Source organism: Homarus americanus, unplaced genomic scaffold, assembly GCF_018991925.1.
Source record: "Homarus americanus isolate GMGI-L3 unplaced genomic scaffold, GMGI_Hamer_2.0 scaffold39155, whole genome shotgun sequence".
Classification (NCBI taxonomy): domain Eukaryota; kingdom Metazoa; phylum Arthropoda; class Malacostraca; order Decapoda; family Nephropidae; genus Homarus; species Homarus americanus.
Window position 1 is genome coordinate 14,802,906 of NW_024737042.1, and position 26,241 is coordinate 14,829,146.

Below are 26,241 nucleotides of genomic sequence, written 5' to 3' on the forward strand. Positions count from 1 at the left end.
TGGTGATGCTAGCTGCCGAGCGAGGCTTCGTGCTGACTGTACCCAATCTATTGCAAGATGATGTCACCATAAGTGACGCTGTAATAATCTTCCTCAAGGAGACCCGTTTTATCGGCATGTTGTGAATGACACACGCATTAACTCTTTTTATATTTATAATATGTATGTAACCATGCCCTAAAGCAAATAAAAATGAATAAAACAAAAATTTAAACATACAACATGAGAGACATATCACAAACCTTTCCATTACATACAACACGCACATATACCAAGTAAAACTGACTCCCACCAACACATATTCAAACAAAAAGACACGGGCTACAAAAGACAAAAAATAAAGAAATAAAAAAAAAAATCACAGAGAAACTAGTCACCTGACCGGCCATTTCATCTGGTCTGTCAGTAACTCACTATCATATCACTCACTCATACCATAATTCATCCCAAATAAAACAACAAGAAGAAAGAAGAAACCAAAATACCAAGAACAAGAAGAACACAAGAATAACAAGAAAAGAAGAAACAAGAACATCAGATTAGTTGTAGCAAGAAAGAAGACCAAGATTAGAAGAAGAAACCTCAAGAAGAAGAAAGAAGACATCAGCTCCGGCCGAAATAGCCTAAAGGCGAAGTGGCCAGCAATCCCCAATACTAGTCTAGTCGTGATTGCACACTTGAGAACTGAACCACGGCGAGGTAGGATCTTTCTGCTCCCGAGGTACCACGTGAACCAGACAATGTTCACCTGTAAACAGGCGAAGGTCGTTAGACTGTATCCAGTCAAGCGCCCTTCGCGCAAGCAACTGAACCTCCATGTCCTGAGGAAGTTTTTTGACTCCTCAGGAATCACGGGGGTGACAAGGTTCGTCCGCAGAGACAGCGGTTGCCTTATCGTCACCTTCGCGGAATGGGGAGAGGCCCAGCAACTAGAAAACCTAAGAGAAATCAACGGGATACAGATCCTAGTTGAAACCTGCCGAGAGGACAACTTGGTTTTGGGAGTCATCTCCCACACAGAAATTGAACTTCTAGAAAAAGAAGAACTGGCCGAGCTGATTGGAAACCAGCTCTCAATAGCACGGAAGCTCACCTGTACAACTGCACTGGTTGGCTACCCAAAGAAACTACCTAGCACCGTCTTGCTGCGATGGGAGAAGATCCCATTAAGACCGTATCAACGAAGGCCTACAAGATGCTACAAATGCCAGAGGTACGGCCATCTGGCTCGGAAGTGTCGTGCTCGGGAGGTGTGTTCCAGTTGCGGGACACCCGGGCACCAGGACACCAACTGCTCGGCGGCCGCCAAGAAGTGCGCAGCTTGTGGTGGCCCTCACTCCTCCTCCGACCGGGAGTGTCCCAAGTGGAGGGAGGAGTGCAGGGTGGCTAAGCTGCGAAGTAAGGAAAGACTGAGCTACAAGGAGGCTCTCCTTGTAGTGAAAAATCAAGAACAGACCAATCAAGACCAGAACAAGACCACAACAAATAAAAATCAAGACCCCAAGAAGACCACGGAAAAAGAAGAAGCCAAAATTAAACCCGATTTTATAACACTATCATTAACGCCGTTTATAGAAGTGTATGAGAATATTCCAGAACAAGACGAAGAAGAAGATTGGAAATTGAAAAGTAAAAGAAGAAACAAGAAAAGGAAGAAGTCCAAAGAAAATGAGTCTACAATCAATCAGCTTCGGCCGAAATAGCCTAACGGCGAAGTGGCCAGTAATCCCCAATACCAATACCAATCGTGATTGTACTAGTATATCCACCAATTCCCCTACATGCAATAAAACAAACAAACATAAAGAAACTGCAGACAATTCAAAACTTAGCCCTAAGGGATGTATATAACACCAGATATCCTGACAGTCACCAACCGTCAACTACACCAACGAGCGCAAATAGAACCCCGAAACGTTTACCTACACGAACACTCAAAAAGAATATGGACAAAGTTAGAAGAAATAGAGCCAGGACCAATCAAAGAATGCATGGAAGAGACAGAAGACGGAAGAAGAGAACACTCGTGGTTCCCTCGCAGTAAAAGAAGAGCCCTAGAACCCACACCAACTCCACTCTATTGAAAGATGCAACGTTACCCCAGTGACAACCTTGGCAGCCCTACCACTAACAACATTAGATCATAAAAAGACGGGATGTTCTTAGCAGAAACACAAGTACCTGCCCTAGACTCCTCACCATTGGCTAGGACATAAGACCCGAAAATGAAAGGCATAAAATTGCAATATTTGCTAAACATACAAACACCTGACATAAATACAATACCTAAGACGAAAATTAGCTGAAACACAAACATGAGAAAACAGAAGCACTTGGGTTGAGCCCCAAGACCTAGCATTCCACAGAGGGTAGGCGTGTAGTAATCGAGTTGGCCGGCAGGGGGGAAACTCCCAGGTGATAGAGACAGTGGCTGGTTCCCCCTCAGTGAGGAGGGGGTTCGCGAGGGCTTGGGAGTAGGTACAGCGGGTGAGTGAGTGGGCGGGTGTCCACTTGCCCAATCCCTCACAACAAGGATTTTATGACTGAACGTCACGTGTTTCCCTTGTTTCCTGGCTTCTTTAAACTGGCCCATTTGCTATAGGCGGGTGTAGTGGAATTCTCCCCTACAAACGCTGTTTGTCGCTGCCTAGCCGACCCCACCAATTCCCCAGTGCCTCGTGGTCTAGGTCAACCAGCGCCGCCATACACCACGGAGCGGGGGTCAACTGCTAAGCCACGCCTACCCCCGCTATTTAAGACCTGACCTCGTGGTGATCTCTCTTTTTCTACCTACAGCCGCAGCCAGCAACACCTCCTCCTCCGTCGCTGCCTGGCGGCCTTCCCTCGCTCCTCCGCCTGCCTGGCGGTCCTCTCTCCCGCTGGCGAGCATGGCGACCCACAAGCTGTCCTTCTCTGAGCGTTCTCACCAACCAGCTCTCTCTACATCACGCTTGTAACCATGCTGCCTTCCCAGCACCAAGCTGCATTGTACATCCAATACAACATGTATATAGAGAGCACATTGTGAGTTTCCTTTCTCCATTCCATCCTGAGTGTGAACCACATATCACGTACCCCACAAATGGTGACCCCCGGAGATTCGCACTCACACAGGATGGAGGAGAAACTGATCACTCTCCCAGTCTTCAAGCAACATGGAATATTGGCTTACCCACGCAGAGGCAGCTCTCATCGGCTCTACAGCTACTATCTCTATACCGCAGGTTAGACACCCTAGAGCAGCTCTGCGACTCTAAGCAGACAGCCGCTCCTCTTCCTGCCCCAAGCACCACGTCCTACCGACCCCAACACACCCGTCCTGCGGAGGTAGGCGTGGCTTAATAGTTGACCTCCGTCATGTAAGGCGGCACTGGTTGATCTAGACCACGAGGCATACACTGGGGAATTCGAGGGGTCGGCTACTCAGCGACAAACAGCGTTTGTAGTGGAGGAATCCACTACAGTATTGTCAAAAGGTGCTGTCAAGGAATTAAATGAAACTAATGTAGAATTTATATTTATTAGTCACAGGACAAGTAAATACGGCTTGACATAAAAGGAAATACTAATTCACACAAGGGTGGTGATCTATGGGAGCTCAGTCTACCAGAGAGTGTGAATTCCTTATAGACCAGACTTGACCAACACTGGAGCAGGTACGGATATATCCTGGAGTACTTGCCAACAGTGTGTAACAGAGACATGACCGACCGCCCAAGCGGCTAACGAGTCGATCAGTGGCGAAGAGGATAAAATTAAAAAGCTTTGTAGCTTCAAAATACCCCTGAACAAGACTATCAAGAAAATGGAGATATCCTACACAGGCCACTGGCTTTCTTTCTTTGGCATGGCCACCTTTAATGGGTGACAAATAGGTAAATAAGGTACCATATGCTAAAAAAGGCACTTATTGTTTTTGCATATTGTATTATCAAGAAAAGTAAATATTTATATTCATCATCCTTTTAAGAAGAGCAGTGATGCCATAATTGCCAAACCTTTAACCTTATTCTCTCGTTGGGCGGTCGGTCATGTGTTATACACTGTTGGCACTGAAAAAAATTAAGAATGTTTAATCATTCGTAATTTTCTTGGGAAAACGTAAGATATAGTATATTACAACATAATTCATTAATGTTTGTAATGCAAAGTGGAAGTCATAGCTTTGACCTAATGAAATATTTCCATCGAAAATATTAAAATAACGTAATAATCTTAAATGAAAGTCGTCAATAAAATGTAATTTCATTTACAAGATAAATTGATTTATTACATTTCGTAATTTTCATTGATGGGAACCAAAAATCATATTATATACATACATATTTCCACAGGTTATTCAAGTAGGTACTAAGATGAATAACGTATAGTATCATGATTTCTAATGGTTGGTGACATGCATTTGCTAACGTAGAGTACACATTTAAAGACGGTAGTTGTTGAAGGACAGTCATACATAATAATATTAACTGCTGGTACAGTAAAAATTTTTTGGAATAGATGAACACCGTAGGGTAGATTTTGTAAAATTGTAATTGGTAACAGTGATTAGTGGTGGGCGGATGAGACAACCCAAGTGACTATTACTTGTACTTAGTTTATTTGTGGTGAGTAGCTGTGGTAAGTGTGGCAATGATCTAGGCCAGTATAAGAAAGCTTGATAAAATTGCAGATTACAGCAACCAAAGAATCTGATAAAAAAAATGTTTTTCTGATGGTGTTTGATGTGATTGGTTAAAATCTGACATTCGTTTTTATCGGAAATCACTCGTTTTGGATTTAGCCCCCATCCCCCCATCCCCCCTCCTCTAACAATAATGGGGGAAAGCGTGGGAATTCGGGATCATGGGTGGGGTTAAGTCAAAACGAGTGATTAGTGGTAGAAGCGAATTTCAAAATTGTCCGAATCACAACAAGAAAACATCGGAACATGTAAATTTTTTACTTTAGGACATGATTCCCTAGGTGTTGAGCAATATGTTTTTCCAGTGTATTTTGGTGTGTTTTAAACGAATCTGACCTTCATTTTTGGCGGAAATTGCTCGTTTTTGCCCCCCCCAACAATAATGGGGGAGAGCCTGGGAAATTGGGGTTTTTGGGTGGGGGAGAAAACAAAAACGAGTCATCTAACCTAACTTAATCTCACCTAACCCGTAGCCGGGATCTCCGCCCCGGGACTCCCGGTAGGCCTAGCTTAAATTAACATAAAAGTCTCAGTAGTTGAAAACTTTGGGGAGCGCCATGTCCAACAGTACAATACCTTAGTGAGAAGTGGGAGGACCAGGGATATGTAAGAGTTGCGTTGGATGATCATCTTTCTCATAAAACTCGGCAATAAGCTTAAAATAATCGTAGGAGCACAAATCACAACCAACCTCCACCACGGCCATTCTGAGACTGGTTAATGAAATTACCCAGACTGCTTCCTTTGAAAAAAATCAAATGTGATTGGTCGAAAAAAATTTGCGTGATGATATCGATACATCATTGGTCATGACTGAATGATGTCAGTCAATACTGTGCATGCGTGATGCGCCGTTAACATCTCCTCACAAACGAAGACTGAAACCTACTTAAAATCAATTAAATTCAATTGTGTCGCTATTATCCATTTCCACCATGTACATTTGGGGTTCAAAATGCTCAGAATAGCGAGATCTAAATGTTTCAGTAGTTTATAACTTTCGGGCACACTATGTCCTAAAGTAAAATAATACCGAAGAACACATTATGCAACAGGAATTCTGTTACATACGAAAAAATAGTAGAAATAATAGTTCTATCGATTGCGTGTTCTGAATTTCCAGTACTTTGTGCTTGCTAACTTATACAATATAACCAAACTAAACCTTACCTAACCCGGGTCTAAACAGGGGCTTCACTCCTGGACTCCCAGACGCTATGCAGCGTCTCACTGCTGCATATCACCGACCACATCTCCTGCAGGAAATTCCTCGTTGACACAGGTTCATCGGTCAGCGTCATCCCTCCCTCCCTCACCGCAAGACACATCGAAGCAACCCTCATATGACCTGTTTGCTGCCAACAGTACCCCCATCGCCTCCTACGGCGCACACATCCTCGCCTTAGACCTTGGTCTTCCCAAGACTGTGCTGGTCCTTCGTGGTGGCAGACGTCTCTCAACCCATCCTTGGCTTTGACTTCCTCACCTTCCAAAAGCTCGTCGTTGACCCAAGCAACCTCTGCCTCATGCATGAGCCTACAGTACACACGATCCGGGGTATGCGTGCCGCAGTCACTGACACCATCACCTGCCTCTCGCCGTCCAACGAGTTCTCCTTCCTGCTCAAGGAGTTCAAGGAATTATTCTCACCCCGAATCACTCCACTACCACCTATGTCGGGAATCTTCCACCACATCGAGACTACAGGACCTCCAGTCTTCTCACGCCGCCTTCGCCCTGAGCTCCTGAACGCAGCCAAGGCGGAATTCAACAGACTCCTGCAAGACAGCATCATTCGAGCTTCAAAGCGTCCCTGGGCATCTCCTCTTCACATGGTTCCAAAGCCATCATCCAACGACTGGAGGATATGTGGTGACTACAGAGCCCTGAACCTCGTCACCAAACCTGACAGGTACCCGATCCCGCATGTCCAGGACATCCACCACAAACTCCACAGCATGACCATGTTCTCGAAGATCGACTTATAGCGTGCTTTCCATCAGATTCCAGTGGCACCTACAGATATCCAGAAGACTGCCCTCACCACTCCGTTTGATCTCTTTGAGTATGCCTACATGAGTTTTGGACTACGCAATGCAGCTCAGACCTTCCAGAGGTACATGGACCACATTATTCGCGACCTTGACTTTGTCACCGTCTACATAGACGACATTCTCATCGCATCTCCGACACCTGCCGAGCATCATCACCACCTACAGCTCCTTCTCCAGTGCCTGCGGAACAACAACATGAAAGTTCATCCCGCCAAGTGCATCTTCGGAGCCCCCTCCATCGACTTCCTCGGTCACAGAGTCTGGTTGAGTGGCATCAAACTCCTACCACAGAAGGTAACTGCCATCAAGGAGTTCCCCAAACCTGAAATGGCGAAGAAGCTCCGAGAATTCCAGGGTTTATTCAACTACAACCACCGCTTCATTGCCCAGGCTGCTAACATTCTCGCTCCTCTCCACGATCTTCTCAAGGGACTCCCCAAGACGTCTCACAAGCCTCTCATATGGACTCAAGAGGCTTTTACAGCATTCACCACTATCAAGCAGCACATCACACGCCTTACCCTGATGGCTCACCCTGCCCCCAACGCCCGTACCACTCTTACAACAGACGCTTCTTCTACTACCGTGGGCGCCGTCTTATAACAGGAGATCAACAGAACTCTCATGCCCATTGCCTTCTTCTCACAGAGTCTTAAACCACCTCAACTCAAGTTCAGCGCCTTCGATCGAGAGCTCCTGGCCATATATCTTGCTGTCAAGCATTTCCAGCACTTCCTTGAGGCCCGTCAGTTCACCATCTTCACTGATCACAAGCCATTCGTCCAAGCCTTCACTTCAGCTTCCCAGACACATACACTTCATGTTCTTCGCCACTTGGCTTACATCTCAGAGTTCACCAGCGACGTCCAACACAACAAGGACAGCCACAACGAGACCACCGACACCCTCTCTCATTGTATATCTAGCTTTCTTCCCTCATCTTCACCGATGGATTACACAGACAGCTCGCCGTAGCTCAAGAGAACGACGAAGACCTTGCAGCATACAAGACATCTCCCTCAGGTCTCGCCCTCCAAGAACTCCCCGTTCCCGGCACGAACATCAAGTTGTGGTGCGACATGTCCTGTGGGCAGCCTAGACCGTTCGTGCCTCACATCCACCACTGCGCCATCTTCTACCGCATCCATAGTCTCAGCCACCCAGGTGTATGAGCCTACCAGCGCCTTCTCACGCAGCGTGTCATTTGGCCTGGCATCAAGGCCGATACTCGGAAATGGGCTGCCCAATGCCTGGCCTGCCAGTCCTCTTAGATACATCGACACACACGGCTCCCTGAGAAACCTTTCCTGTACCCAGAGGATGCTTCCAGGTAGTGCACCTCGACATCGTGGGACCTCTTTCAGCATCCTGTGGCATTACCTACATCTTCACCTGCATTGACCGTTTCACCAGGCGGACAGAAGCCATTCCCATACCTAATGCTACAGCAGAGTCAGCCGTCCACGCCTTCCTGTCTGATTGGGTCTCCTGTTTCGGTCCTCCCACGACTGTCATCACTGACTGAGGAGCCCAGTTTGAGTCACAACTCTGTCATAATCTTCTGCAGTTCCTCGGCACTTCCAGGCACTGCACTACTGCTTACCAACCTCAGTCCAACGGCATGGTAGAGTGGTTTCATTGTCAGCTGAAGGACGCCATGAAGGCACAGCATGACCCCTACAGCTGGACGGATGCTCTACCCTTAATGCTCCTTGGCATCTGTGCATCGCACAAAGAGGACATGGACGGCAGCCCAGCAGATCTCACCCTAGGCGAGCCGCTTCGCTTACCCGGGGACTTCTCACTTACTCCTGACCTTGACCACTTCACTCCTGCTGCTCGTCACTACCTACTGCAAACAGTACGACAAGCAGTTTCTGCATTCAAGGCTACTGCCCGTTGCCAGCCTTCCCATCACCCTGAACACATCCCTCCTGCAGTACTCAACGCCTAGTATGTCTTCGTCAGGCGCGATGCTCACTGCAACCCACTTCAACGTCCCTACGACGGACCCTTCCCGGTGTTTGCACAGTCAGCGAAGTTCCTGACGATCATTCACAATGGCAGACACGACACCGTCAGCATCGATTGAGTGAAGCCGGCCACCTTACCCGATGGTGCCCCAGCCCAGCATTACCCCCAGCAAACCACGCCTGTACCAGTCTGCCCACCTTTGCCGCTTGCAGCACCACCTCGTTCACAACATTTCTGTGTGCCCTCCTGATCCTGCTCCCGATGTGGACCCTGCTCCTGATGAGGGTCCTGCTCATGAGGTGGACCCTACTCCTGATGAGGATCCTGCAACTGGCCCTGTGGACCCAAACATCCCACCCAGCACCCCTGAGGGCTTCGCACCTGCCGCGAGAGAAGCACCACATTCCTCCCGCCACTCAACTTTCTCGTATCTACAACCCTCCCCCTCCAGATGTTTTTCCCCCCTGCTTCTCCCACAGATTATATAGATTATGTGTCATTCGACGGAGTCGTCACTCGTAGCAGCTGAGTGGTTCACACCCCTGCCCGCTATGTCTCGCATGTGGGATACAACCCTGCCTACAACACGTCTCCTGCCGCGCCCAGAGGGGAGGGGGAGCATTGTAGTGATCTACTCTTCCTACAACTCCTCTCCCGTCCTCGCTTCAGCCATTCAGCAGCGAGTTCCAGACCACAGTCTCTTCCCTCGAATCGCTCGCTGATTGGTCACCTGCCGTCTTCGCCCAGTCAATCAGCTGCGCCGCTCGCCTCACACCTCTGAACCTGATCCGGCAGAATCGTATAAATTCTCCTAGCCTCGCCGTGAGGGTCATTCTACTCAACGTTCTCCAACGGACAGAACCTCCTCTCAACAAGCTCCTCACTACACAGTAACTCCCTAGCACTGCATTGTACATACAATACATGTAGAGTTAGGGTAGTTAGGGTATTCTGAGTTTCCTTTCTCACCTCCAACCTGAGTGCGAGATCTCCCTTATTGTACGTGTATATGTGGCCATAATAAAGAGAAAATTGACACGCACAAGGAGAACTTAGACAACCTAACCTAACCTCTACCCGGGGGCTCTGCCCCGGACCCCCCGGTAGGCCTAGCTTAAACTAACCTAAATGTCTCGGTCGTTAAAAACTTTGGGGCATGCCATGCCCAAAAGTACAATACCTTATTAAGAAGTGGAAGGACCAGGGATAAGTAAGAATTGGATAGAATGATCGTCTTTCTCGTAAAACTCGACAATAAACTTAAAATAATCGTAGGAGCACGAATGACAACCAACCTCCACCACGGCCATTGTGAGACTGGTCAATGAAATTGCCCAAGCTGCTTCCTTTGAAAAAAAAATCAAATGCGATTGGTAAAAAAAATTTGCGTGATGATATTGATACATCATTGGTCACGACTGGTTGATAATATCTCCTCAAGGTAAATAAGACATGGCGACACTCGTGACTGAGCCAATTTAATAATATTGAAAAATTTGTATCTCAGTTATCCTTAATTTCCAGCTGAAATATCATAGAAGATAAAATCTTAGAATTGTCTAAACATTATGAAATACATATTAATAACAGCGAGAGAAAGACCGGTGCATAAAAAAAAAATTCACCCTATGTAATAACCCAGAGTCGAGTGGTCAGCCTCCACGAGAATATAAATAGCCGTTTCAGTATTTCTTACTTTACTCCGAGTCAGGGTCGGAGTCTGAGTAAGGGCCCAGAATGCGCTGTGGGTTCCTCTGTTCTCGCTCTGATTGTGGAGGGTACAGGAGGGCGACTTGTTGGAAGGAGTGGTGCAAATTCTCAGTATATTTCGTTATGAAGAGATATCTCGCAAAATACTGAGTGAAGTATTCGGGACGATTGCCTGGTGCTCTGATTTTATTCTTTTTAAAATTCAATAACTTCCTTATTTTCAATTTGCGACGGAAGTGTATTATAAGAAAATGATCGTAGAAAAAATAGGGTTGAGTGTAATGACTTTCTGAAATTCTGTGGTTGCTGTATACTGCAATATTACTGAAAGCTTTTCCTTTGTGTTGTCTTAAATACCATACATTTCTTTTAAGACCCACTTCGTCTTCAACTTATTCACTATCCCTACCTCACCCATCACTTTGACCTTTTGAATGACCTATATTTCTTCTGGGTCGCCTTAATCTCACTGAAGTGCCTTTGTCTGAAGGGTTGTTAGTCTTAAGGCCCTCAATCTCCTTGGATAGTTGAGATGATGTGGTTCCAATATCATCCAAGTCATTTTGTGTTGCACCTTTCCTAGGGATGTTAAGTCTTTCTGGAGGAACGGTTTCCAAGTCTGTACAGTATACTGTACACTAAGTTATTTACATCTCTGTTGTTTCTGAACTACCCGGTACCAACTTAGGACACTTCACCCCAATTTTTTTTTTTTTTAATACTGTAGTCCAGACTAATTGTGTGCCTTAACTACCTCATGTATGACACTTCACCACGTAACATAAATGGTTTCCTAGTTCATGAAATTGACAAAAAATGCATGAGCAATATTTTTTGTGTAAATTGCTTACTATGCACCTTTACCTTGGCTTATACAGTACTGTACAGTATTTTACATCTGCAGAGAGAACTCCAAAATTCATCTACCATGTCTGCCAAGATACCTTGTATATCTAAGCTTTGATTCATTTCATATACAGTACTGTAGTATATATTTTCTTTAATGTAAAAATACAATACAGTAGTACACAGTTGTATTATTTTAAGTAAGGTTAGGTTTGGTTAGGTTAGGTTAATTTGGTTCATTTTGTGAGTGAAAGATGAATTATCAACAAATCGTCTCAGCAACTCCTGGCTGCATTCTATATTTATGGTTCATAGAATGAACCAAACTAACCTACTTAACCTAAGTTAATCTAGCCTACCATAACTTAACCCAACTTAAACTAAAATACTGTACTGTACTATCTAACAAAACCAAGACAATTTTATAAGAAGATTGCAGTAATTTCTTGATATAAAGGAGTCCCAATTAAAAGGAAATTTGTTTTCCATTATTGATTTTCCAATTAGCGCTGAATCGAGTAGAATTCCGCTCACTGCTAACTCCGCTCAAAAAGTGGGAAACAGCAGCCCACGAGCGCTCAGTCTGTATCCTATGCTTGTGCCATCTGCCCAAACTCTGCTTGAGATCGTTTTTGCCGTAATTGTGCTATGAAATCATGCCAAAAGTGTCACAAAGATCCCAGAAAGGAAGTGGGTGTGAGTGTTTTAACTGAATCTACCCAATTTAATGAACTATTCCACTAAATTGGGAAATAAATAATGAAAAAGAATTCTCAACTCGATTTACGGGAAAGGGGAGGCTCGATTTAGTTTGTTAAATCGTGAAATTACTGTATATGGCATTGAATGTTGGTTGGTGGCTCTGCCTATGTTAATTGAAGCCTAAAGAAATCATAAAATTTACTGTATATCATACAAAATGTAATTTTCCTTCAGTTTTTATTGATTTCATGAGGCATGAAGCCATTTGTGGTCCATGGTGAAATGTCACACAGTCTGGACTATTTTAGGTTAGGGTAATTCAAAATCTTAATACTGTATTGGTAGTTCTTTATACCTCAAGATGCTGATTAAGGATCTGGTGTCAGCATCTTGGAAGATGGGTAATAATTTGTTTTAATGATGCTTGGAAAAAGGCCATATGCATTGCACCTCTAATTACACACTCCTGTAATTTTTTGTTGCTGTTTTTTAGTGTTCATCTGGATACTGTACAGTAGATTACCCAGTAGTTAAACATGTTACTATCCAGTTATGGAAAAAAGTGTTTTTTCTCCAAAAAATCACCATGAGCCATGAATATGATTTGATTTGAATTATTTGAGTAAAAATCCTGACTTGCATGGTGTGAGATGGAAGGGAAACTGCTCTTCCTCAATACACAGCTTGTACAGTATTATGGGAGCTGCTTGTCCACATACAGTATTGTATTCCACTAGAAAATAAAAGTAACAGATAACTCCTCCATTAATCACTTCTTTGCTCTCCTCTTTAGACTTCCAACCCTGAGTTCTGTACTGTACTGTGTATTGTATCTTCTCCCAAGGACCATTCTGCTCCTGTAACATTGAAACAATCACTTTTGCTCCATTTGAAAATTAGGCTTAAATTACTGTAACGTGGATGATCCTTCAATGGCACATATACTGTACAATGTTCATAGAATATTTGTGTACAACAACTATTCCTATATTTGCTGAAATTTTCCTGTTACTTGATGATGCTTCCATCCAAACAGTAGGCTGGTGTGTCATTCAGTTTAGGGTTCTCTTAAGATTGTCATTTCTCCCTCTGGCTGTGAGTTTTGGAATAAGTGAGAATTTACTACTTTAATATTTATTTAATGAAAGTAAGCCATAATTAACTGTTCTCAAAATTAAATATTTGTTTGGTATTTGTAAGAAGCACCAGTCTATTATTTTCAAAGGAAATTTCATAATCTATTGTTTATCTCTGTCAGTGGACTCACTAGATGACCATCATTCATCAAGTTAAATTTCCCTGGTTGCAAGACATTATGTGGCTTATGTCATACCATTAGTGTAGCTGAGTGATGCTTGAAAACTTAAATGGTGAAGTATTATATTTTTTCAAAATGTAAAGGTACACTGTACAGGGGGTCCCTGGGTTAAGAATGAGTTCCGCTCCTGAGGACATTCTTAAGTCGGAAATGTACGTAAGTCGGAACACATACCCTATGTTTTTATACGAGGATTAGCCCACCCGGGCACAGGTCACTGACCCACATCGGGGCCTGGGGGGCAAAAATGTAATAATAATACAGTAATACCCGCTTTACGCGGTCAATTGAACCCATGTAGGCCTGCGTAAAGTGGGAAACGTGTAAAGTGAACAACAGAACATATGGGATTAATTGAAATAGAGACTGGTCCGACCCCCAAACTCCACTTTTCCCGACACAATACGTACGTTTTAGTAAAAATAACATCTTAACTTTATGATGGTATGCACATCCACATATAATATAGAAGAGAAATATCAATAAGAGAATAATATACTGTACCAGGTAAAAGAAAAATCAAGGTTTAACAAATATGTCATGGTAGGTTAGGTTAGAAAAAATCAAGGTTTAACACTTACGTAAGGTTAGGTTATGTTTGGAAAAATCAAGGTTAGGTTTAACACTTACGTTAGTAGAAGAGATGGGTCGGCGTACGGGAATGGAGGCTGGTTCCGAGGCAGAGGGCAGGCTGCTGGCCCTCAGGTGAGTCACCATCACTGTCATCCACACTTATCAGGGCCTCGCTGACAAATTCCTCAAAGTCACCATCACTGTCTCTGTCTTTGTCAGTATCACTGGCTTGACCTGGCTATGGTGGGTTACGGGCGAAGAACTCGGTAATGCTTTGTTGACGGCTAGTGTTGATGTTGTCGTGGTACACCTTGATGTAGGGCTCCATAGTTTGCAACAGCTGGGTAGTGAAGACTTCATACCGGTTATCGTCAGGGTCGTCGTAAAGGAGGAGCTTCAGTTTCTCTACACACTCAATGGCACCCCTTACATTACCATGCGATAACTTGCGTTCTTCTCGGGATGACTCACCGCCTGTCCCTTCACGGACGTCATCATCTTCTAACATCTCGTCGGCAGTAATATCAGGATCCCTTATCCCCTCCATAATGTCGTCGTTGGTGGTCTCGGAGAAGCCTTTAGCTGTAACACATTGCGCAGCTTCTCTGGCAAGGTCCACTGCTACTGCAACAGTCTGAACCTCACCAGTCACAGATTGACTCTGCCTCCCACCTGGAATACCTTGCAACACATGTCTCCATACGTGACAAACCTTTGCTACAGACAGCTGATCCCATGCCTCCACCAAGAAGTCCACAGCTTTCTTGACCTTGAATTTTCTCCAAAAGTGTTTCACAAGTACTTCTTGCTCTGCCAACTGTTGTTCCTCGTCCTCTTCGCTCTTGCTATCGGTGTCACCCAGGTTACGCAACTCATCCTTGGTGTTGGTATAGTCGTTCAGGAGCTTAAACTTCTTTGCAGAGAATGCAGCTTTCACATTGCAGATTAATTCTTGGTCCATGGGCTGGATTAATGGCGTAGTGTTGGGAGGAAGGAAGACCACTTTTACGTTGGGGTGATGATCCAACAGTAGGGGCGAGTGTCCTGGTGTGTTGTCAACGCTTAGCTCGTCTTGAATGGGTGTTTTGTTTGCTCTAGAATTATTCGTCAGGAGCAGAAACAGTCATCAAACTGAGAGGATAGTGAAACATCCATGGCGCCTTGTATGGGTCAGCCAGTGGACATTGGCTTGGAGTCGTGATACATCATTCCTTGTGGCTTGCGGGCTGTGTGGATCACTGATAACTTGAGTTTACAGGAACCGGAGGCATTGGTGGTAAAGAGGACGGTGATGCGCTCCTTCTGCAACTTCCGGCCCCGACACTTGCTGGCAGACTTGACAACGAAGGTCTTGGAAGGGAGCTTTTTCCAAAAGAGACCGGATTCGTCCATGTTGAACACCTGGTCGTCGATGTACTGTCCTTCCTCCATGATCTCACGTAAAAACGGAGGAAAATCCCTAGCCGCAACACGGTCAGCACTCGCTCCTTCACCACCAATGTTAATGTTGGTGATCTTGTTCCTCTTCTTAAACCTCTGCAACCACCCAGAGGAAGCATTGAAGGGTTTGGGCTCTGCAATTCCCATCTTACGTGACACTGCTGCGTACAGTTCACGTGCGTACTCCTGAACTGACCGCGTGTCGACCGCCATGTTCCGTCTTGCCTGACGAATCAAGTAGCTCACAAGTAACTTCTCCGTCTTGAGAAGCACCTTGTTGTGGCAATACTTGGTCATAGAAGCACTTGTAGACTTTGTGATGTTCATGTGTTCTTTTATCTTGGCTGCATCCTTCTTGATTGTCCGGATCGTAGATTCGTTCACACCATGCTGGTGCGCCAAATCAACCTGTCTTGTTCCTTTCTCTAACTCTTGGATGATCTTGTACTTCACCTTGTAGCTTAGGGCACGTCGTATCTTCTTTGGCTAAGGGCGGCTGGGTCCAGGTAATGCAAGGTTTCTTTGTGGTGGTGGTGGTCCGGTGGCAGTCATTCTTATGGAACAATGGATATCGATATACACAGTGTAGCCGGGAGCGGTGTAACTGATGTGGGTAGGTCAACGGGCTTCATCGCTCCCGCGGCAGGGCATGTCATATTACATTAAACCAATCACAGCTAGCGGGGAGGGAGGTAAGGATGCTTGTCCCAATCACAGTTTGATATGTCATATGACGTCACCGATAACGCAACAAAGACATACACTGCGCAACCTACTCGCGCCGCTTACCCAACATGGCGGGATGGCGGGAGGTTTGAATCCAAAAATGGCGTGGCGCGAGATGACTGCCAGCCGCTCTCTGTGTAAAAGAGTAGATGCACCGTGGGGTACCGCGTAAACGTAAAAACGCATAAAAGAAAACGCGTAAAGCTGGGTAATACTGTAATAATAATAATAATAATAATAATAATAATAATAATAATAATAAAGAACCATTAAGAAATAAAAAAGAAAAAAAGATCAAGAGTGAGAAACAATATACCGTACAGTACAGTGATCCCTCGGTTAACGAGCGCCTCTGTTTACGAGATTTCGGTTAACGAGTTACCTTCCATAAGATTCTTAACTTCAGTTAACGAGCCATCCCTCGATTAACAATTTTTTTACGAGCCGACCTCAACATGTTTTCGCTTGCACTTGGCGGTCCACCAGCTGTAGTATTAGTCCGCCAATACAGTAATCGGTTCTAGTGCTTAAATTTCTTACTATTTAAGTATATATCAAGAAGTTTATACTATTCAATAATTTTAAAAGTTTTATATTAAATTTTTTAGTCATTTTAACAATTATTGAACATAATTGAAGTATTAGGAAGCTAGTTTTTTGCGTGCCATACAGCCTGTCAACACACCATACAGGCGTCAGTCTCTGTGTCTTTTCAGTGGTGGTAACATCTTGCTTCAGACTCTCTTCAACTAAATGCTTTTTTCTGTGTTTGCAAGCAAATTATTGGTCAATTTGAAATTTATTTTACATATTGACAATATATAATGCAGTGCAGTGTTGAGTTACAGAAAATAATCTTGAATTACACCAAGAGAACTAAAATTTTATGGGTGAAATGGCGGCATGGGGTGACTTCTCTTCCACCCCAATGCCTTCTCTTCTCCCTTCTCCACCCCATTCTAGTTCCCATCATCATCATCATCATCATCATCATCATCATCATCATCATCATCATCATCATCATCCAGGAGCCTTCTACATACACACCTCAAAGTAAGTGCACTTTACTACCTTTTTTGTTGAGTTTAGGCAATTTTCGGTGAGCTGGAACCAATTACCCAAAAACCCATTGAAACAATGGTGTCGGTTAACGAGCAACCTTCTAGAACAAATTGTGCTCGTTAACCGAGGGACCACTGTATGTATGTTGTGTTGTCAATGGTAAGAGAAACAATTGAGACCCTGCAATTACAATTACAGGGAAAGTTGTGTTTATCTGAGTTTTTAACTGTTTATATATGTTTTCGGGTATGCTGATTCCAAAAATGACTTTAGTTTTTTTACAGCATCAATAGTTTTATCAGAAATTTAACCAGAAATCAGAAGGTGAAATGTTGATATACATCACATTTGCTAATGAAATAAATGAAACGAGAACATAATTTTATGTTACGGTATAGTCTGGATTTACGCGGCTTTTGTTTACTTGTTTGGTCATTTACGCGGTGCCTTGCCAGAATGAAATGTTTTAATTACGCTGTAAATTTCATCATTTACGCGGGAAGCTGCGTGGGCAGGGTGCGCACAAGGTCGCCCAGTCATCAAAACATTGCCGAGTTCTTCACCCGCCACCCACCACAGCCGGCCCAAGTCAGTGATAGTGATAGTGAGGATATGGACTTTGAGGGGTTTGACAAAGAGGCCCTGCAAGCCTCTGTGGTGGATAGTGATACAAGTGATACAGGTGAGGGCCAATAATCTGCCCTCTGCCTCAGAACCAATCCCCCATCCCCGTGTGCCCAGCCATCTTTTCTACTAACGTAAGTGTTAAAATACCTTATATTATTGATATTTCTCTTATATTAATTGTGTGTGCATACCATCATAAAATTAAGATGTTATTTTTACTACAACGTACGTATTGTGTCGGAAAAAATGTAGTTTGGGGGTCGGCCCAGTCTCTATTTCAATTAATCCCATATGTTCTGTTATTACGTTTACGCGTTTCTCATTTTATGCGGACCTCCATGGGTTCAATTGACTGCGTAAATGCAGACTATACTGTATATTGAAAGCATAAAACATGACCAAACAACACATTCCTTTTCTACACTTGTTAATAATGAAATTGAGCAATAAACTATGCTAAAAATGAACATAGGGTCATCTCGAATCAAACTCCACATGTAGTCACCCATAATAGCTTCATCCCATCTCCCCTGATATCTCTGCTCCATAGTTTGTATGTCCTGATGAAACCGTTCACCATGCTCTTCACTCACGTGCCCCAAGTTTGGTCTGAAGAAATCCAAGTGTGAATGCAAGTAGTGTAACTTCAGTGACATTCTGCAGCCAAGTTCTTTATAACATACAATTAAATTTTCCACCAGCTCTTTGTAGTTCTCAGACTTGTGGTTGCCAGAAACCCATGTACTATAAGCCAAAATGATTGCCAGGCATTTTTTTCAATAGTTGACATTTGTCTTCCAAATCTTTAGATGTCAACATCTGCCTAATTTGTGGTCCAATGAAGATGCCGCCTTTGATTTAGGCCTCAGACAATTTTCGGGACATTAAGCAGACATGTTTAAAGGCGTTACTTTCTGGGCTTGATGCTTTGATAAACTGCTTCACAAGCCCTAGCTTTATGTGAAGTGATGGCAGCAATATCTTCTCTCTTTGAATAAGACCATTGTTACATACATTGTGTGCACCAGGAGTTAATTTGCTTCTGACATGCCAATCTCTTCTGTCATAGTGTTTGTCATCTGGTCTACTATCCTGTAGACAGAGAAAACAAGAATATTTGGTATAGCCACCTTGTAGTCCAAGCAGGAAACCTATCATCTTGAAGTCTCTACATACATCCCAATTGTTTCTTATATAGTTGAGCATATCCAACAAAATCTTTACATTTTCAGTCTTCCTTCATGTTAACTGAATGACCTACCGGAATTGATGGAAGTGTATTCCCATTGTGAAGCAACACAGCCTTAAGACTTTTTGTTGAGCTGTCAATAAACAAACGCCAATCAGAAGGGTTGTACTCGATGCCTATTTGGCCAAAAAGGCCATTGACATCAGAGCAGTAACACAGCAAATTGAGGTCCAAAACTTTGAAGAAAGGTGTAAAAGTTAGATGCCTTTTCTTGTATGTACTAATCTTGCAACTAAGATCTAGTAAATTCCACTCCTTGAGACGAGATGTGAAAACCTCAGCATTTTTATTGATTGGTGTTTGTTTTAATAAACTTTTATATGTATTAAATATGCACAGTTATTTTGTTTGATATATACATACATACATACACACACACACACACATATATATATATATATATATATATATATATATATATATATATATATATATATATATATATATATATATATATATATATATATATATATATATATATATATATATATATATATATATATATATATATATATATATATATATATATATATATATATATATATATATATATATATACAGTTGTACCCCACTTAACGCGGTCAATAGAACCCAGAGGGTCCCGTGTTAAGTGAAATCCGCGTTAAGTGAACAACAGAATAGAAACCGGCCCGACCCCCAAACTCCACTTTTTGAAGACACATAACTATGTTTTAGTAAAAATAACATCTTAATTTTATGATGGTACATGCACACAATTAATACTTAAGAGAAATAGAGAAATACAGTCGCCAAGTTAATGTCCATTCAAATAATGGACTCAACTCCCTCCCCCTCTCACACTACACTGCCGGCTCTTCCCTCTCTGAGAAATTTTTTGGGGAAAACCACTAAATTTTAATAAATAATACCTCAAACTAAAGTTAGGATAATACAATTGACATTGCTGGATTCCTTGTAAGACCAGGAATATTTTGAATATAAATGTCATATATTTTGCACAAAAGATAACATAGTTACTCAGAAAATTTTTTTATCTAAAATTTGTATGTCTAATGCAAAATATATGATGTTTATATTCAAAATGATCACCAAATTATAAGAATTCCAGCAATGTAAATTATATTCTGGCCGGGTAATTTGTATGAATTTTATGAGCTAAAACAAATATCTTCAGTTAATAAAAAAAGAAATAATCTTCAGGACACTATCTGTCAATCAAAGTACCCCACCTTGCCTCCCCCCTCTTCCAACCCCGCGGTCAGTCCCAACCCTCCCCCGCACCCCCCACCAATCATCCCTTCAAGAGAAGAGTGGGTGAAAAATTTAGGTTTTAACATTTTGTATTAAATAATACCTCAGATTAAAGTTAGGATAATATAATTGACATTGCTGGATTCCTTGTAAGACCAGGAATATTTTGAATATAAACGTCATATATTTTGCACAAAAGATAACATTCTTACTCAGATTAAACATTTTATCTAAAAATTTTATGTCTAATGCAAAATATATGATGTTTATATTCAAAATGATCATCAAATTATAAGAATTCCAGCAATGTAAATTATATTCTGACCGGGTAATTTGTATGAATTTTATGAGCTAAAACAAATATCTTCAGTTAATAAAAAAAAAAAAATATTCTTCACGGGGTAACAGATGGTCGGTCGGTCCCTCCCTCCCCCCCACCCCCCACCAACCGTCCCAAGGAGATGTGTGGGAAAACCAGAATACTTAACTTTTTTGTAATAAATAATACCTCAAACTAAAGTTAGGATAATATAATTGACATTGCTGGATTCCTTGTAAGACCAGGAATATTTTGAATATAAATGTCATATATTTTGCACAAAAGATAACATAGTTACCCAGAGAAAAAATTTTATCTAAAATTTGTATGTCTAATGCAAAATATATGATGTTTATATTCAAAATGATCACCAAATTATAAGAATTCCAGCAATGTAAATTATATTCTGGCCGGGTAATTTGTATGAATTTTATGAGCTAAAAGAGGCAGTCAGGCAGGGTGGCGGGTGGGTGGGGCAAATCTAAAAATAGCGTCTCGAGCCGGACACTCACCGCGTATATGTGGAAAAAATCCGTGTTAAGTGAAAGTTCAGCTCTGGCGAGGCACCGCGTATATGATAAACGTTGCTGGTGAAACCGTTAGCGGAGTCCCGCGGTTCGGCCCCTCAAGCTTCTAAATATTAATGTTGTTTTCAAGTATGATCAATCCATTACCAATATGTTAATAAGAATAGCCCAAGTTTGAATGTAAAATGGAAGTGTTTATTGTATTCCATGTAGCAAATGTAATTGTACTATGTAGGTCAGACAGGAAAAACACTGCAGCTCAGAATCAAACAACATATATAATTATCAGAACTGCATCTGAAAGCAGTGCCTTGTTCGCTCATGTTAGGAATAATAATCACCCCATTAAGCCGGGAAAAAAGCTTAGAAGTATTCAAATCATCTTGTGTCACAGAAAGACTTCTGGTTGAAGCTAGTTTGATTAAGGAATTAAAAACAATAAACCTTAGTGATGGTCAGTTCAAAACTGATAATATGTTACATAAATTTATTTGTCAGTGGCCCAAGGTTAAAAATGCTTTGAAAACCTTTGATCTAGATGTATAATAGTTATTTTGTGGGTCCCTTATTTTTGACCTGACCTGACTAGTCACGTCACCACCCTTCTCTTAAGCTCCTCTACGTGTGTGTTGGTGTGGGGATTAGTGGATGTCATCATTATGACCTGACCTCATGTTTTTAGGTCACCCTGTATATTTAAGCCTCTCTCTGTCCATGTAATCCAGTTGCCTCTGAAGATGTCTTGAATAAAGACGAAAGCTAAGGTACTCCGTTGTTTTCCCGTGTGATTTTATCAAGATTTATCTTATCCACGTTTTCATTGTGGATTTACATGAAATATATATATATATATATATATATATATATATATATATATATATATATATATATATATATATATATATATATATATATATATATATATATATATATATATATATACAGTATATATATATATATATATATATATATATATATATATATATATATATATATATACAGGGGTATGCTATAACGAATCTAATTGGTTCTAGAACCTTGTTCATTATAGCATTCGCTCGTTATAGGATAATCCGCTCCAGGCCCCCAAATACAACCACTTAACACTGAAAATATAATATAAAATTGTAAAATTGTAAAAGTGCATAAATATGCATCTAAAACCTTGAAATAAAGAATATCATTAATATTTGTAATAATAAACAAAATTAGTAAAAAAAAAAAATTTTTTAAATAATGTTCATTGTAGGAGTTTCTGTTCGTTATAGCATTCTCAATTTTATAGGTAAAACCTTTCGTTATAGGAATATTCGTAGTAGGATCCGCTCATTATAGCATACTCACTATATATATATATATATATATATATATATATATATATATATATATATATATATATATATATATATATATATATATATATATATATATATATATATATATATATTATAGTATGTATGTATGTATATATATATATATATATATATATATATATATATATATATATATATATATATATATATATATATATATATATATATATATATATATATATATATATATATATATATATATATATATATATATATATATATATATATATATATATATATATATATATATATATATATACATACAGTCGGCCCTTAACATAATGCCAAGCTAGGTAACAGATACTTGTGAATGTTAAAAATCCGTACTATTGCTGCCCCCCTAAAAATCCCTGGCCCCCTATGCTGTCCTTATTTCATCGAATATACCTGTGTGTAGTTCGAGTTTTTAAGACCAAATTATTTGGCAAAAATTGGGGGTCGACCTCTAAACGGGTAATAGTTTCGTTAGGTTGAAAAATATTTACCAGTAACTACCAGTAAACAATGGAAATGACGCACCAACGCACCATCAGCTGTGAGTGTCGGTACAGTCGCCAGGGCAGATCTCTTGCGTCATCATAGCAAGCCCAAAGTAGCCAAATGCATGGTATGGTATGCACAGGACGATGTAAAACATAAAGTATTCATTTTTTAAAGTTTATTTATAGAGACTGTACATAAATTTTTGTTCATTACATTTGAAACATCAATCTTTGTTAATTAAATTTGATACAAAAAAAAACTACGATACCGTATTTTCATTAAAATATTACATCACAAGTATATTTTACCTTAACTGTGACTGAATGAATATATTCTCAGAAATAAATATGAAAATGTAATATTTTGGCTGAAATGGCGTACATATTACTGTACAGTGGAAAGTGGGATAAAATTATGAAAACAATGACTTTCGCTTTCTTTCGTTGTTCAAAAGATTTTACCGTAATCGCTTTTCGAATGGTTTTCAGTTAAAAAACTGTTGTACTGTACTCGTACTGTATTACAATAATATTCTATCCTATCATTAGCCTTATAATCCCACAACTGAAAACCATTCGAAAAGCGATTACTGCAACATCTTTTGAACGAAAGAAAGAGAGAGAGTCATTGCTTGCGTCACAATTTTATCCCACTTTCCACTGTAATACGTACATCATTTCAGCAAAAATATTACATTTCTATGTTCTCAGAAATAATTGGTAGTTTTGTTGAAACGTAATGTACAGTATTTAATATTAAAATGCAAAAATAGCTATAAAAACAATTAATACACCCGTAATGTACTGGCTGGCATCTCCACACGTCCCTGCTCCTGCGTCCAAGGTCACCTCCCCACTCCTCCCAACTCGCTCCCTCCGCTCTCTCCTCACCCTCTGCTCCGTCACTACTGCCGACAACAAACACAAATGTTTTGTGAATAACTGCACCTCCACTTCCTATGTACAGTACTTGTACTGAACTGTACTGTGCTGTGCATTTTTACAAACAATAAACATGGCAAGAAAAGCTATTAAAAAAAAAGAGATAAGAATTTCACTTTACTGTACCGTACCTCTCCTCGGCGACAGGGCGGGGCTCATTGGGCTCATCGTCACTCAGTTCCATAACAGGTGGTGAAGTGGGGGCGACTGTGGATTCAGCTGCTTCCTCACTGCCGCCAGCGATTGATGGTGTTGAATCTCTCCTTCGGTAACCAAAGAACATGGTGATGGGGAGTTGTCGTCTCTTTCTTTTCATTTCTTCCATGATGTTTTTGTATGGAACAAAAGCATCATCCATCCCTCGCATGAATTTCAGGGCACGCACCATGGAGGGGTCCATACTATAGGCCAGGTTTTTCAGTGCCTCAATCATCCTGGTCATCTCCCCCAACTTCTCCAACGTTATTTCTTGGTGCTCTTCCTCATCCTCTTTCCCTTTCGCTTCCTCTTCCTTGCCTGAGTCTACTAACTCCTGTAGATCCTCCTCGGTCAGCTCAATGTCGTGATCTTCGATTAGCTCCCTAATCTCGTCCTCTGCCGTGTCCTGGAAGCCTTCAACAGCCACTTTCCTCGACAGTGCCAGGGTCTTTTTCACCGCCTCTGCGATGGCTTCGTCAGGAGAAAATCCAGTGAAATCTTTCACACATTCAGGCCACAGTGATTTCCAGCAGGCATTCACTGTCTCAGGCTTCACATCCTTGAAAAATTCAGCCACCAAAGATAAGCAGTCGGCAATGTTGAAGTTCTTCCAGTACTGAAGCACATCTAGGTTTTGATCATGGTCTAAGGCTGAGTGCAGTCTGGCCATCACAAGTTTACTGTAGTTAGCCTTGAATGTCTTGATAACTCCCTGGTCCATTGGCTGGATAAGTGCAGTGGTGTTGGGTGGAAGGAACAACACCTGTACCTTTTCATGCGGCACCTCCACTGACTGTGGATGACCAGGAGCATTGTCGAGGATTAGCAGGATCTTGAACTCCAATCCTTTCTGGTGCAGGTAGCGTTTGACCTCTGGCAGGAAACAATGGTGGAACCAGTTGAGAAACAGGTCACTCGTTGTCCAGGCCTTCTTATTGTACATCCAGAAAACAGGCAGCAAGCTCATGTCGCGGTGTTTGAATGCACGCGGTTTCTTAGACTTGTATATGAAGCCTGGGCGAATGAGGTGACCCGCAGCATTGCCACAAAATAGCACTGTGCACCTGTCCTTGGCTGCCTTGAATCCTGGTGCACGGCGTTCTTCTTGGGCGATGAAAGTGCGCTGTGGCGTCTTTTTCCAGAACAAACCTGTTGGAAAAGAAAATACTCGTAGTACACCCTGTACTATTATACATACATTATACGGTATCAAAATTGGTATAAAAATATTACACCACACTGTATGGTAAATCACTACGGAATAAAAATATAAAAGCTACTGTATAAAACTCAGACGCATTTATCCCGTTTTCTCTTACAACACAATACAGTACGTACAGTACAACAGGTATTTGACCATTTTTAAGGTTAAATGTACAGTAGTAATTTATTGTCTTACCTGTTTCGTCCATATTCCAAACTTGTTCTGGCTTGTAACCCTGCTCCTCGAGTATTGCTTTCAACTCTGCTGGGAAAGTTTTTGCAGCCATGGTGTCTGCTGACGCAGCCTCCCCAGTCATCTTCACATTCTTCCGGCCAAATTGACGCTTGAAATTGTCAAACCACCCCTTGCTGGCTTGGAAAGGTGTCGGAGGTGTCTCGGGTGTGGGGGGTAGCAGCACTGGTACTGGGTACGGGTTCCTAAGCTGCAGGCGTGAAGCGTGTGTGTAGAGGCTTAGCTTTCTCCCGGATAAGGATTGAGTCCACTACTACACCTTTCCGATGCTGGTCCTCTATCCACAAAAACAAGGCATTCTCCATCTTCACCATTGCCTTCTCCCTCACTTGGCTGACATGCTTAGCACTGCGTGGAGCACTGGCACTTACAGCATCATAGATATCTTTTTCCTTTTTCTTGATGGTACGTACGGTGCTTTCGTTCACGTTGTACAGTCGCCCCACAGCAGCGAACGACATTCCCTCCCTTAACTTATTCAACAACTCCACCTTCTCCTGCAGAGTCATCACTTTCTTCTGGCGCTTAGGGATGGCCATGGTAAATGTGGGTAGCAAGCGTAGCAACTACAATTCTGATGTCAACACAAGCATGGTTACAGCGAGACTGAGTGAGAGAGCGGGGTGGTGTGACGTGCTATGCATGTGTGAGAGGTTGCGGGAGTAGGCGGTGTCCCGTGTTCGGTGCCGCGCGCGAGTTGAATGTACTTCAATTAACAGATATTCCTTATATATATATATATATAT

General features: G+C 41.8%; 2 protein-coding genes across 2 annotated transcripts in view; one reads left to right on the plus strand and one right to left on the minus strand.

Moving 5' to 3' along the window:
- Window positions 1-4,542: 4,542 nt before the first annotated feature.
- The window catches only part of LOC121872528 (WASH complex subunit 1-like), a 96,973-nt gene continuing 75,274 nt past the window's right edge, over window positions 4,543-26,241 (plus strand). Inside the window, exon 1 of the mRNA XM_042375312.1 lies at window positions 4,543-4,607. The gene's annotated coding sequence lies outside the window, so the exon portion shown is untranslated. The remainder of the gene's footprint in view (window positions 4,608-26,241) is intronic.
- Window positions 18,748-25,584, minus strand: LOC121872527 (tigger transposable element-derived protein 1-like). The gene is made up of 3 exons (XM_042375311.1): window positions 25,439-25,584; window positions 24,396-25,188; window positions 18,748-18,808 (listed from the first exon to the last, which is right to left on the minus strand). The coding sequence occupies exons 1-3, from the start codon at window positions 25,557-25,559 to the stop codon at window positions 18,748-18,750; spliced, it is 975 nt and encodes a 324-aa protein (XP_042231245.1). The 5' UTR covers window positions 25,560-25,584.